Source organism: Balaenoptera borealis, assembly GCF_965194805.1.
Source record: "Balaenoptera borealis genome assembly, chromosome: 3".
In the NCBI taxonomy this organism is placed as follows: domain Eukaryota; kingdom Metazoa; phylum Chordata; class Mammalia; order Artiodactyla; family Balaenopteridae; genus Balaenoptera; species Balaenoptera borealis.
In genome coordinates, this window is record NC_138866.1 from 74,791,820 (window position 1) to 74,807,045 (window position 15,226).

The 15,226-nt window shown below is 39.5% G+C and overlaps 1 protein-coding gene across 8 annotated transcripts in view; it reads left to right on the forward strand.

Annotated features, from left to right (window-relative positions):
• CHD8 (chromodomain helicase DNA binding protein 8) overlaps positions 1-15,226 on the forward strand; it is a 56,982-nt gene that overhangs the window by 17,330 nt on the left and 24,426 nt on the right. For 5 of the 8 annotated variants that reach the window (XM_082384909.1, XM_082384908.1, XM_082384907.1 and 2 more), the window contains 8 exons: positions 1,678-2,735; positions 3,633-4,004; positions 4,726-5,111; positions 6,080-6,194; positions 11,363-11,545; positions 11,627-11,695; positions 12,056-12,111; positions 12,625-12,742. In XM_082384909.1, the coding sequence (XP_082241035.1) occupies positions 1,893-2,735; positions 3,633-4,004; positions 4,726-5,111; positions 6,080-6,194; positions 11,363-11,545; positions 11,627-11,695; positions 12,056-12,111; positions 12,625-12,742 (2,142 nt within the window). In that variant the 5' untranslated portion in view covers positions 1,678-1,892. The remainder of the gene's footprint in view (positions 1-1,677; positions 2,736-3,632; positions 4,005-4,725; positions 5,112-6,079; positions 6,195-11,362; positions 11,546-11,626; positions 11,696-12,055; positions 12,112-12,624; positions 12,743-15,226) is intronic. The other 3 variants (XM_082384913.1, XM_082384914.1, XM_082384912.1) reach the window with 1 other exon arrangement.

Here is a 15,226-nt window from a genome sequence, read left to right on the forward strand (position 1 = left end):
TCTGTACTGTGTCACTGACAAATTTCTTCTCTGATATCTTCTAAAAGTTAGGAGAAATGGTGTTATCAAGCAAGGCTTTCCTGGATTGACAAATACTGATATCATATACAAAGAGCAGATACTACATTTTCATATAGTTTAGTTAGGTGGTGATGTACTTATAATTCCTTGTCTTAGTTTTTCCTTTTCCCAGCATTTTATGAACTTAAAGCCCCAGATGTGGATTTAGTAAACATAATTTCAGTTATTTGTAGGACAGTTTTTCAAGATAGGAAGTATTCTACTGTCTCATCTTGGAATCAGGGAATAACAGTTAGTTTCTCTAAGAACTGAATGGTTCATTCCAGACGCTGCAAGCAAATACTTTAATTCATTAAATTTTTTTTGAGTAGCTATTGTGTATGTGATATTCTTCTGGTTCTTTAGGGATCCACAGATGAATAAGACATGGTCCCCACCATTCAGGAACTCTTCTTTCTCGGGGAAAGAGGAGCTGGGCCACCATGCAGGGTTGTGCAAGGTGTGCATTCCACGTGTTCACTATCATCATAGATAATATGTTTAGTATGACAGTTTTCCAGCAGATGGCAAACAAGTGTCTTGAGTAGGCAGCTTTATACAATGTGCACAAAGGAACCTTTTGGGCCTTCAGAGGAAATGGACAAGAAACTTACCATTTTAATAAAATGTTAAATATAAGTGCTTTAAATAAGGTGCAGACAATGCTGTGGATATTTAAAGGAGGTGAAGGGACCAAGTCATCACAAATTGCTCACCTTATGGAGGTTCAGGGCTCACCTTGTGGAGTAGAAGACCTTTGAGGGTGTCAGAGATTTGAGCTGGAAGAGAAGTTTGGGAGGAGCGTGGTGGGGATGTTCCAGGAAGAAGCTACAGCACAATAGGCAAAGTCATGCAGATAGGAATGCCATTAAGGGAACCGTATTGTCCAGTTGGACTGGATTGTAGGGTATATATAGGAAGTGATGAGAGCATAGGAAGTGATGAGACTGAAAGTTGGGAATATAAACTAGAATGAAATTGTAGAATTCTTTGAATCTCTTGCAAAGGAAGTTTTTGATCTTAAATGTGAGAAAGTGGGGAGGGGACGTCGTAACAGAAACACTATGTATAGATTCATTGATAGGTTAAGTAGAATAAAGTTTGTGAAACTTCCTGGGTAAGATTATACTATAAGCTTGGTTAAAGGTGGTTATTTTTGCCAGTAGTCAGTAAAAGTATCTAAAATACAAGGGAAACTTACAAAATACAGTATATCCAGAAGCCTTTAGCTATATTCACTGAAGTATTGCTGGTGTATTGTTAAGTTCTGTCAACTTACGAACCTGAAATAGAAGGTGAATGAATGTTAAATGTCCTGATCTCTACCTAAGAATGATAATTGTAAAAGGAAATGGACAGAGATAGCTGAATGATCTTGACAGACAGAAGCTTCAAAGTGTGTAAGAACCCCAAAAGGGCGTTAGATTATTTCTTTTTTTCTTTTTTAGTTTTAGTTTTAAAGCAGAAATGTGGATGTTCTTTCCGCTGTGTCTCTGTCCTCAGATTACCTCACATTTTCCTCTTCTCTTATTATTTTGATGCTGTTTGAAATTAAGGCTAGAAATTTTCCCTGAGGTCACCTACTTTGCTTATTTGTCATTTGTCTTCCTACAACAGGAGTTCCACCATCTTCCTCTGAAGACCTAGCCATCTTGCTCCATGAAGGTCAGGACAATCTGACATGCACTTGTTTCTTGCCTCTTTACCTGAAGAGTAGTCCTCTTCCATTGTGTACATTTTTTTCTTAATAGGGGAGGGGAGGGGAGAGCCATTACCCCCCCTCCCCTTCCCTCCCTAAACCTTGGGGAAGTAACCCCCATTGCTTTCCCAAGATGGCAGACCCCATCATGGATCTGTTTGATGACCCAAATTTATTTGGCCTGGACTCTCTTACTGATGACAGCTTCAATCAGGTTACACAAGACCCTATTGAGGAAGCCCTTGGACTGCCAAGCTCTCTGGACTCCTTGGATCAGATGAACCAGGATGGTGGAGGTGGTGATGTGGGGAATTCATCAGCAAGTGACTTGGTCCCCCCACCAGAGGAAACAGCCCCCACAGAACTTCCCAAAGAATCGACAGCTCCAGCTCCAGAATCTTTAACCTTGCATGATTATACCACTCAGCCCGTCAGCCAAGAGCAGCCAGCCCAACCTGTCTTACAGACACCGACGCCAACGTCAGGACTTTTGCAGGTCTCCAAGAGCCAGGAGATCCTGAGCCAAGGGAATCCTTTCATGGGTGTCTCTGCCACAGCTGTCCCTTCCAGTGGTGCTGGCGGGCAGCCACCTCAGTCAGCCCCCAAGATTGTTATCCTTAAGGCCCCACCCAGCTCCTCAGTCACTGGTGCCCACGTGGCACAAATTCAGGCCCAAGGTATCACCAGCACAGCTCAGCCCCTCGTGGCTGGCACAGCCAATGGTGGAAAAGTCACTTTTACCAAAGTGCTAACCGGCACTCCCCTTCGACCTGGTGTTTCCATTGTCTCTGGTAATACAGTGTTGGCCGCCAAGGTCCCTGGGAACCAGGCTGCTGTTCAGCGCATTGTCCAGCCCAGCCGACCAGTAAAGCAGCTGGTCCTACAGCCAGTTAAGGGTTCAGCTCCTGCTGGAAACCCTGGGGCCACAGGGCCCCCACTGAAGCCTGCAGTTACACTGACCTCTACACCTACCCAGGTGACTTGAGTGAAAGGGGGAGGTGAATTTTGGTTTAGTAGAGGGCCCAGCAACTGTGTGAGAGCAAGTACAGGAGAGCCGTCTCTAGGAAATCCTGTTTAAATTCCATCTTTACTTTTTATCAGTTAGTATTGACAGCAATGTATTTGTTACTTACTAGGTGGAAGCAGTTAGTGTTAATGTATTTTTTTGAGCTCTTACTACATATCTACACTGTGCCTAGCTGGTGCTGAACAAGATAGACACAGTCCCTGTCCTTGCGGAGCTCACAGTCTGCCAGGAAATACAGACCTTAAACAAGAACTCATAATAATGTATGATATAAAGTTATATGAGTAATATAGGATGCAATGGGAACAAGAATCATTTTTGGAAAACTACAGTTATTTATATTTGCAAGACTTACGGAAGCTATGTGTATCTCTCCCCTGTTGTTATTACTAAGATTGTCCTCCTCTGACTTTGCCCAGTGAAAAGGCTAGTTTCTAGTATAAGAAAATAGAGGCTCTAGTCTCTGAATCCAGGGCCAGAAGGGTTTGGGGGGAGGGGAAGACAGTATTAAGATAAGTAGCATTGGTGGAGGAAGCTTATAAGGAGGTGGATTTCAGTTCAGTATAGACTTTTATTCTAATAGATTTCCAGAAAATGGAACGACTGCCATAGAAATAGAGCGAGCCTCCCAACAGTTTTTCCAAAACAGGCTTGGTACCCGCCGGGCAGAGGTCATATAGAAAAGATCTTATCAGGAAAGAGAGGAGGATGAACAAAAGGAATTATACTGTGTTTTCTGACCCTCAGCTTTTGTAACTCTAGGATGAGGAAAACTGGTGTGAATATTAAGGGGTCTGCCATTCTTTAATGTTCTACCTCTCTTGCAATTTCCCTTCTTCACTCCAGGGTGAATCGAAGCGCATCACGCTGGTCCTCCAGCAGCCACAGTCTGGAGGTCCCCAAGGACACCGGCACGTCGTGCTGGGGAGTCTGCCAGGCAAGATAGTGTTACAGGGCAACCAGCTGGCGGCCCTGACGCAAGCCAAGAATGCCCAGGGGCAGCCGGCCAAAGTAGTGACTATCCAGCTGCAGGTGCAGCCGCCACAGCAGAAGATCCAGATTGTACCGCAGCCTCCGTCGTCGCAGCCACAGCCCCAGCAGCCATCCTCAGCCCAGCCAGTGGCTCTTTCCTCTGTGCAGCAGGCTCAGATAATGGGACCAGGGCAGGGCCCGGGACAGAGACTTTCCGTACCGCTCAAGGTGGTGCTGCAGCCCCAGGTGAGACTTCCGTAGTTAAGAAGGGAAACACATCCCTTAGTCCCTGGCTGTTCCCCTCGGCAGTCGCTCACTGTTGAACGTGGGGCCAGTCTAGGTTCATACCTCTGAAGTGACATGCAGACTTTTATTTCCTTCACCCGTGGAAACCTTGTTGTAATTACGTCATGAAAAGATTTGAGGGTTATTATTGGGTTTGGGATCAGAGATGACTTATCTGGTAAATTGTCTTTGAACCGTTTCATTTACAATCTTTTCTTAATGTTCTTGTGAAATAAAAATGACTGGAAATATCCTCTCATTTGAAACATAAAGAAGTAGCCTTAAAGAGGTCAAGTGATTGTCCTTCCTCTCACCCCCAGGGAGATGAAGGTAGGCCAAGAGTAGAATTTGTATTTTTTTACCTTTAGCCTAGAGACCAGCAGCGTTGGCTGTATTGTTTGAAAATTTTCTGGAATTATGGAGATGAGTATTGACATTAGGAGCATGGCTAAAGGATATTGAAGGTTAATTTGGCACAGTTCTTGCCTTTTCTCATCCGCATCCCACCAAAAAATACTTTTTTTTTTTTTGGAATGTGTCTCTAGGTTCAGTAAGACTTGGTCTGAGTCTGGTTCTTGAGGAATTAGAGAACTGACGTTTGTAGCCTACCTGCTTCAGAGTTGTTTTATTCAGGTTATTTAGCTACAAGCATGTTGAAATTCTAGTGTCTTTATTTCTGTAGGCCGGCTCTTCCCAAGGGGCCTCTTCTGGACTCTCCGTAGTTAAAGTTCTAAGTGCCAGTGAAGTGGCAGCTCTCTCCTCACCAGCAAGCTCTGCTCCTCATACGGGAGGCAAGACGGGAATCGAGGAAAACCGTAGGCTGGAGCACCAGAAGAAGCAAGAGAAAGCAAATCGGATTGTAGCAGAGGCCATTGCTAGGGCCCGTGCCCGGGGCGAACAGAACATACCTCGAGTCCTGAATGAGGATGAGTTGCCTAGCGTTCGGCCTGAGGAGGAAGGTGAAAAGAAACGCAGGAAGAAGAGCAGTGGGGAGAGGCTCAAGGAAGAAAAGCCAAAGAAGAGCAAAACATCTGGTACCTCCAAAACCAAGGGCAAGAGTAAGCTAAAGTAAGTACCACCCTTTGCTCTTTTGACGGGACATTTGAGGATAGCGCATACATTTTAAAATTCGTGTTGTATTCAGCAGCTACAAAGTTCAAGGTGATCTCTCTATCATAGAAGATAATAAGGCCTTTCTTTTCTCTGTCCCAAGTGAATACCAAGGCGCGGGAAAGATAGCCAGTCTTGTGTTAGGGGTTACATTTAAAAGCTGTGCCTGTGTTTTTCTATATTCTTCCCGATTTTGTATCACCATAGTGTGGAAGACTTCTCACTAGCCCCCTACCACCCACACCAGTAAAAGAGAGCTGCTGTAGACATAGCTGCCCTGTTCTTACATTTCATCAGTGAACTGGAGAAGATTTCAGCAACCACTGTCAGCCTTAAGCAGTCTTGACAGAACCATGGCTTGCCACATAATTCTTGTCACAATTGACAAGAATTCCTTCCGTGTCTTGTAGCGTCACTCCTTTCTCTCTAGCTTCCACTCCCTGAGATTCTTCAGGCTTTGTGGTGTAATTATAATAATGCTTCATATCTGCACAGGATTTTTCAGCTTTAAAAAGCAAGTTTCATATCTGTTATCTTACTTGATCCTCAACAGCTGTCAGGCCAGATGTTATCAGTGTTTGCTATTTATGAAACTAATGCCCAGCTAGTGACAGAACTGGAACTAAAACGAGGCTTTGTAATTCTTAGTCAAGAATTCATTCTACTGTGTTATTCTACCTTTCTTCAGGTATTTGTGAATACAGTGGTAGCAAAGATTTGTCAGATCTGGTGTAAAGGTCGGCTGGTATTTTAGAAACCCTAATATCTTCTTTTTTCAAACACGCTACTCAATAGCTGTGTGTCCCACAGACTGAAGATCTAGACACTTATGCCTGGAGACTTTGTACGTGATGGTTTAATTATATTTTCTTACTTCTAAATTTTCCTTGCCTTCACTGTAACTGAATTTGGTTTTTCCTTTTTAGCACCATCACTCCTGTGGTGGGTAAGAAGAGAAAGCGAAATACCTCATCTGATAATTCAGATGTGGAAGTCATGCCTGCACAGTCACCCCGGGAAGATGAAGAAAGCAGCATTCAGGTAAAAGGAGCCCTGAAGAACTTACTGAAAAAAATCATGTTTTACTTCTGACAGACAGACCAAGAATAGATACTGAGAGACGATAAGCCTTTGCACATTTCAACAGTTTTTCTAAACCAGAGGTAGTCCTAAAAAGTAGAAGAGGCAAGATCTGGTCATGGTCATGTCTTTTAAATTTAAATTTGTTTTAGGCAAAAAGCATATTACTATAAGAAAGTAATACTCATTTTCTCAAATTCCAGTGTTTCAAAGACTAAGCAAATATGAAATTATGCTGGAAGATTGTTGTTTTGGGTATGGCAATACTTTGGTTTCTCTTAGAACTGTCTAGCTATCCTCCTTTTGCCTTACTTCTTCCAAAACTTCAGGGTTTTGAATTCTTGCAAAAACTTCAGGATTTTGGCTCTGAGAACTGGGGTGTTTAAGGTACAATGTTTTTGCTACCTTTTGAAGATAAGAAACATTGGGAAGAGAATAAAAGAAGCTGGACCAGAAGAACTTTAGTCCTCCATCTCTGTTGCCTTACGGTACCATCTTTGGCTCTAGTTTCCAACCATGGAAAGAATGTGCTGTTAATGATTCAGGAGACCCGTGGTACTTCTAAGTAGCTCTAATGGGCCTGGCCAGGTTACTTAGCTATGTGTAAGTTCTTTATCTGAAAAATGGAGGTTTGGACTAGACAAACCTCAGGTGCCTCACTAGCTATCAGTACTTTATAAATGTCTCCCCTCTTCCTTTTTTTCTTTTGATTTGAATTTTATTTTATTTATTTATTTTTTTATATCCCCTCTTCCTTAATATGCATTCAATACCTTGATAAACTGAGACTTTGGTTCTTCTGGGGTATGTTTACACGTGAGAATAGCCAAGACATTTTTGAAAAGGAGAATGAGGCAAAAGCTAGATTTAACAGACGTTAGAGTATATTATGAAATAATAATTACTAAGAGTTTAAAATTAGAGAAGAAATAAGAGATTAGTAAAAGATAATAGAGTCTAGAAGAGGATTCAAATAGTTGTTATGAGAAGTTAGTATATGAGTTAAAAGGCCATTTAAAATCAGTGGAGGGAATTCCCTGGTGGTCCAGTGGTTAGGACTCTGCACTTTCACTTCTGAGGGCCCGGGTTCAATCCCTGGTCTGGGAACTAAGATCCTGCAAGCCGTGTGGCGCAGCCAAAAAAAAAAAAAAAAAAAAATAATAATAATAATAATAATAAAAAATAAAATCAATGGAAAGAAAGATTATTTAATAAATTAAGTTAGGACAACTGGCTACACATTCAGGAAGAAATAAATAAAATTGGATTTCTTGCATTACTCTTTAACAAAAACAATTTCTAGTTTAATCAAAGGTCTAAATGCAAAAATTGAAATCATGAACCTTTATAAAACATGGATAAGTTTTTTTTTAAATAATTGTAAAATCAGGTAGCTCTTTCTAAGGAGAGTATTAAAATTCAGAAGTCATAAAGGGAAAGATCGATACATTTAACTGTATAAAAATTACGCATGTACAACAACAACAAAATTCTCTAAACAGCATAGTGGTTAAGACCACAGACTGGAGCAGGATTTCTTGGGTTCTCATCTTAACGCTACTGTTCACTAACACTGTCACTTCAGGCAAGTTTACTTAACCTCTTGGTGTCTCAATTTCCTCATCTCTAAAATGCAGATAGTAATATCTACCAAGTAGGGTTGTTAGGAGGCTTAAATGTAAACGTTTATAAAGCACATAGAACAGTGTTTAGGTAAGAGAGCATAGTAAGAGTTATGTATGTGTTTGTTAAATAAATAAACAAAGGGTTAAATAAGGTGTTTGTTAAATAAACAAAACACAAACTGAAGGCAAATCTTTGTGATACAAGAAATACAAAGATTAAAAAAATTTTAGAAGTGGTGTATTAATATGCTAGGGTTGCCAATACAATATACCACAGATTGGGTAGCTTAAACAACAGAAATTTATTTTCTCACAGTTCTAAAGGCTAGAAGTCCAAGATCAAGAGGTCAGCAGGTCTGGTTACCTCTGAGACCTCTCTCCTTGGCTTGCAGAGGGCTACCTTCTCACTGTGTCCGCACATGGTCTTTCCTCAGTGCGTATGTTCCTGGTGTCTTTGCGTGTGTCCAAATTCCCTCCTCTTTTAAGGACACAAATCCAGTTGAGTTAGTGCCCACCCTAATTTAATCACCTCTTTAAAGGCCCTGTCTCCAAATACAGTCACATTCTGAGGTACCAAGGGTTAGGATTTCAACATAAGAATTTGAGGGGATACAATTAAGCCCATAACTTTGGTAATACCAGTGTTGGCAATGGAGACCTCACAGTCCCCCCAGGTCTTTTCTCCAGAGGTAACCTCTGTTACTATTTTTGTGTATCCTTCCAGAAATATTCTTTACTTTCATGAGCACTCTAATTCCACTCCCACTTACTGTAAGTATTCCATACCTACTCTTCTTTACTGTTGCTTTTTTTCTCCAACAATATATCTTGAAGGTAGTTCTTTATCAAAAAGATAGATCTAGCTATCCTTCCTCACACTCTCTTTTTTTATTATGAAAAATTTGAAATACACACCAAAGTAGAGAGATTATTTAATGACGTCCCGTGTTCCATCATCCCAGAAAGTTCCCTTGTACCCTCTTTTCAGTCAGTTCACCATCCTCTTCCCCCACACCTCCACATAGGTAACCATTGTGCCCATTTTTATTACCATAAATTAAACTTAGCCTGAACTTCATGTAAATGGAATCACATAGTATGTACTCTTGGGTCTCACTTTTTTCAGCATTATGTTGTTCAGATTTATTCACGTTGTTGATGTATCTGAAGTTCATTCTTTTTTTCTTTCTTGAGAATCGTTTTTATTTATGAATATAGCACAGTGTTTATTCATTCTATTAGACATTTGGTTTGTTCCCAGTTTGGAGCTGTTATGAGTAAATCTGCAATGAACAGTCTCAGTACACATACTTTGTGGACATAGGTTTTCACTTCTCATAGCTAAATCCCCAGGAGTTGATAGACTGTGGGGTAGTTAAACATTTAACCATTTAACTTTATAAGAATCTGCCAGCTTCCGAAGTGATTGTGTCATTTTACACTTCCACCAGCAGTGAGAGTTCCAGTTCCACATCTTCAACATTCGGTCTTGTTAATTTATCCCATTCTTTTTAAATAGTTCTATAGTATTTCATACTTTGACTATAGCGTAATTTGTTTAACCAATCCCCTGTTGATAGGCATTTAGGTTTTCTCTGGTCTTCTACTACCACAAGTAATGCTACAGAGATTTGTATATATGTGCAAATTTATCTGTAGGATAATATCTTTGAAGTGGAATTGTTGGATCAAAGGGTATTGTCAAGTTTTCTTCTGTAGAAATTTTCTTCATGCCAGTGTGTACTCTCACCAACAATGTGTGCGTTCCTGTTTCAAATATTTGATCCAACTTTCTGATTTTTGCCACTTCGTTAGGTGCGAGAAAAAAAGAAAAAGGGGATCTCAGTTTAGTTTTCAGTTGTAACAGTTTTATTCTGAGTGTGAGCATCATTTTACACTAAAAACCATTCTGTTTTTTTCTATGAACTGTCTATTTATGTCATTTGCCCATATTTCTATTGTATTGATCTTTTTCTTAGTTATTCAAAAGACCTCTTTATGCTTGGGAAATGTATCATTATGGCATTTTTTCTCTAGTTTATTATTTGTCTCAACTTTATGATGGATTATATTGATATTACGCAGATATCTTAAACTTTTTACAAGGTCAAATTGATCAATTTATTAGAAACACCTTCTCTACTCCAGGATTATAAAAAAAAATTCTTCCACATCTTCTTTTAGAAATTTTATGTCTTTTTTTTTTAACTTTTAAATCTTGCAGTCTTTTTGTAGATTTGTTTCTTACATCCACTAGATGGCCAGTCATCTGTTTTCAATCCCATTTTATAGAATAATCCACTTTTTCCTCACTGATTAGAAGTTCTGTTTTTATCATGTTCTAAATCCACATAAGTATTTTAGTCTATATCTGGACATTATTTCCTTGACATGTTTATCTCTTCTTGGAGAGGTACCAAGTTGTGTTAATTAGTATAGCTTTATATTGTCCTTAATATCTGATAAGGCCAAGTATACTTTTTCATATTTTTCCTGGTTATTCTTAGATGTTTAGTTCTCCATTTGAATTTTAGAATCAGCTTATCTAATTAAAAAATTTTGTTAATTTTGTTTTTCGAATTTATGTGATTAGGGAGGGTATATATATTTCACTATTTATTCAACTCTCTTTTAATGTCCTCCTATAGTGCTTTAAAGTTTTCTTCACATAGATTTTATATATTTCTTACTAAATTTAACGCTTAAGATAATTAATATTTTCTCATAAAAAGAATATTTTCTTTTATTGTATTTTCTGCCTTAGTCTATATAAGAATGCTATTGATTTTTAAAAATTAATTTTATGCCAAGCAAGTTTACTCAATTTCAGTAGTTCTGCTTCTAATGACTCATTTGATTTTGAGTTTTCCAGGGGTTATAATCATGATTGAAAAATAATAATTTTGTCTCTCCATCCTTCCTAATTTTTTTATCATGAGCTGCAAGTATTACTTAGATTATTTAATTAAAAAATCTTTTACTCAGCCATTTGAAAGAATAAGGCAGATTTGAAATGTATTGATATGGAAAACATCTCCAAGAAAAATGTTAACAGAAAAGTAAGCAGCAGAACAATACATACAGTATGATCCTATTTATTAAAACAAACAAAAAAACTTTAGAACTAAAACAAAGAAATAATTAGAAACAAAATGTTCTTGCACCTTTGCACTCCAGGGTTGCTCCTCCTGTGAAGTTCATTGCACTCTGCAGGTTGAGAGTCCTGTTTCAATTTTTTAGAGCCTCTTGCCAATAGGTTACTTTCAGGTGGAATCTGATACTTTGATAGAACAATTCAGCAAGTTAATATATATTCAGTACATAGAATAAGTTACATGATTTGACATCACATAATTTGATAAATAAGCTCTTTATCATCTTTTGGTTTGATTTTTCATAGGGATTTTGGAGTCAAATCTAAGTATATGACTATAGGCGAATAGTTTTAAAGGTTTTCTCCTTGAGAGACCTAAGCAGTTATTTTAACCATTTTTGCCTCTATAGAAGAGACGCTCAAACCGCCAAGTTAAACGGAAAAAGTATACAGAGGATCTGGATATAAAGATCACAGATGATGAAGAAGAAGAAGAAGTAGATGTAACTGGTCCAATCAAAACTGAGCCTATCCTGCCTGAGCCAGTGCAGGAACCAGATGGCGAGACTTTGCCTTCCATGCAGTTCTTTGTGGTAAGCTGAGAACGTAAGCAATTTGAGACCTTTGTCTTGCTGCTCACAATCTCTGTTGACTGACTGCATCTTTTGCTACAGGAGAATCCCAGTGAAGAAGATGCAGCCATTGTAGACAAAGTGCTTTCTATGCGTATTGTGAAGAAGGAGGTGAGGCCTCTATTTTTAATGTCAGCCCATAATGCTACAGTTACAGGCTGTATGTAATGAGCACCTTTGGATGTCAGGCTATATTGCTACAATGTAGTTACAAGAGATGGTGGAGAAAAGTTAGGTGGAAAGTAGGAGCTGTCTTATTGCCACTTCTTTCGCTTATTTGTTTAAACTGGAAAAGGGCTTATTTTCTCCAGCTGTCAAGCCTCCAGCATTGAAATACCAGATTAAGTTCTTTAATCCCTTAGTCAGTAATATATTCTGGGAGCATTGGTATGAAGCTCTACCATGTGTGTTAAAATGAAAGGTTCCCTTTGACAAATAAGTTGTTAGTAACTGTAATTTCTTTCTTCTCAGCTTCCTTCTGGACAATATACTGAAGCAGAAGAATTCTTTGTCAAGTACAAGAACTAGTATGTGATCTGTGCAAAAAAGCTTTTCACCCCAAGTTCCTCAGGGTTGTAAAAAGTTCTCCTGTATAGTCTGTCCTGGGTGGGAATGTGTCCCTTTTTTTATAGTCTCCTCACCTGTTTTTGGTGAGGAAAATGTCTATTCAGAGAGAAGCTCAGGAATTGACTCTTTATATTTACCTGCAGAAAGGTGGGGTGAGGATGGTTCCTGATAAAATGCCTTGTAAAATCCTCTTTACGTTAGTCTAAGATTAAGACCTCGCTACTCAGAGTGTGATCCGTGGACCAGCAGAGTTAGCGTCATTTGGGTGCCTGTTAGAAACGTGAACTTTCAAGCCTACCCTAGACCAGGTGGTTTGTGTGCAAAATCAAGTTTAAGAAGCACTGACCTAGGAGACTGTCTCCCCACCGAAGCACATACTCTTATGTCTGCTTCTGGCTAATCCCCACATCTCAGACACTAGCCGACCAGTTCCCCTTTCTCACACTGTGACTGGCTATTTCCATCCCCTTTAGCTCCTATCTACACTGTGAGTGGGCTACCATCTCCCAGCTAGAGAAGGATAAGAGGATCCATCAAAAACTAAAGCGCTTCAAAACCAAAATGGCTCAGATGAGACACTTCTTCCATGAGGTAATTAGGAATAGGTATTGCCTATCATTTATTTCATAGAAGCATAAATTACTGGGGTTATCAGCCTTGACTGATTCTTCAAAAGACTCATAGTTGCTTTGTATATATGGGTATAAAGTGTTCATTTTGATCATTGGACTTTCCTTACTTAATTGCCCCAGGCTTTGTTTTACCAGGTCTAAATATGGTATTTTTATAAGTTATAGGGTACTTTCAAGTTGAGTTTTTTGATATTCATGAAGTATTTTCAAAACAGATGGTAAACTGACCTCTGGTGTACTTGGCGGCATTCTTCTCCCTCTAATGTCAGTCTTCAGCAGTTGATGGTATCTGTAGACATAAGCAACCATATCATTAAGAGAGAACATTTATTTTCTCAAATTTCTAATCCCGTATAACTAGAAATAGTGATAAAGGAGCTTTAATACCCCATACCCAGTGTTACTACTAGTTAAGTACTGGAACATCTGTAAGGATCTCTTGAGCTGTATTTTAACTCTCGATTTTGCTTTGTATACATATACCTTTCCCGAAATGGGATTTTTCATTACTGAGTGCCTTGAGAAGAAGAATTCTTTCTCAAAGCTTCTTAAGACCTAAAGAGGAGGACTTCCCTGGTGGCAAAGTGGTTAAGAATCCACCTGCCAGTGCAGGGGACACGGGTTTGAGCCCTGGTCCGGGAAGATCCCGCATGCTGTGGAGTGACTAAGCCCGTGCGCCACAACTACTGAGCCTGCGCTCTAGAGCCCACATGCCACAACTACTGAAGCCTGCGCACCTAGAGCCTGTGCTCTGCAATAAGAGAAGCCACTGCAGTGAGAAGCCTGCGCACCGCAACGAAGAGTAGACCCCCTCGCCGCAACTAGAGAAAGCCCGCAACAAAGACCCAATGCAGCCAAAAATAAATAAATAAATAAATGTATTTTTTAAAAAAAAACCTAAAGAGGAGCTAGTAAGAAAGAGTGAAAGAAGGAATGATGTATAGCTTCAGCAAAAAACCCCAGCTGTGACAAAATACATCTGAAAAAACTATATCACCAGGTTTGCCAATAAATGAGTTATTTTCCACGTCACTTGGAGAGGGCAAGTAGGGCCATGTAGGTTTTATAATTTCTTTTTATATGAAAATAATAATAATTGCGTTGTGAGGGGTTTTTTGTTTTTTGATTTTTGGTCTATGTTCTTTTAAAGCCTAATTTGTGAGATGTATGATGAAACTAATCCCATTCCAGTTGGTATTAGATATATAATTTGTGACCCTTGAGCCAAGCTCTGCTAACTGACTTGTATGCCAGTCAGTTTTGCCTTTATAGGTAGGCCATTTAACCAAATCAATTATTCATTTATTCATTGTTTATTATGTGCTAGTCACTATGGTAAATAAATCACACGTGGTCTGTGTTCTCATGTAGCTCACTGTCTAATGGGGAGAGAGAGGGATTTAAAAATAATTCAAATTGTGGTAAGTGCCAGGAAAGAAAGAGCACAGGAAGACCTAAGAAAAAAACGCCTACTTTGGATAATCAGTGAAGACTTCACTGAGAATTGAATTATGAATGAGTTAGCAAGACCATGAACACATGTAAATAGTATCCCTGGCATGGGAAATAGCAATATATGAAAGCCCTGAGACAGGATGAGGAACTGAAAGGAGAGTGGGACTGATGTACGACAGAGAGTGAGTGGCCCGAAATGAGATCAGAAATTTAGGCAAGCAGGTGCTTATAGACCTTTTAGTTTTGTTTTTATTCTAAGTGCAAAGGGGGAAACCACTGGACTATTTAAAACAGGTCAGAGCACATCCAGTTTTCATTTTTAGAAGATCATATAGGGTTTCCCTGGTGGCGCAGTGGTTAAGAATCCCCCCGCCAACACAGGGGACGTGGGTTCGAGCCCTGGTCCGGGAAGATCCCACATGCTGCAGAGCAACAAAGCCCATGCGCCACAACTACCGAGCCTGCGCTCTAGAGGCCGCGCTCTGCAACAAGAGAAGCCACCGCAGTAAGAAGCCTGCGCACCACAACGAAGAGTAGCCCCCGCTTGCCACAACTAGAGAAAGACCGTGCACAGCAACGAAGACCCAACACAGCCAAAAATAAATAAATAAATAAATAATATTTACTTAAAAAAAAAAAAGATCGTCTAGACTTTGGAGAATGGATTGGAGAAGAGTAAGCGTGAAAGTAGGATGAGCAGTAAGGAGGCTGTTGAAGTTTTCTAGATGAGAAATTAAAGCTTATAGCAGCGTGGTTTCAGTGGTTAGAGAGAATGGGTAGATTTAAGTTTACTTTAAAGTAGAATTGACAGGATTTGGTGCAATGGCTTATATAGATAGGTTTCTGGTCTGAGCTAATGGCTTGAGGTAGAGTCATTTATTAAAGAATGGAAGATTTTAGAAGCAACTGATTTGGGGAAAATCAAGATTTTAGTTTAGACCACGTTAAGCTTAAAATTCTGTTAACACATTTCTAGCAAGGAGATAGA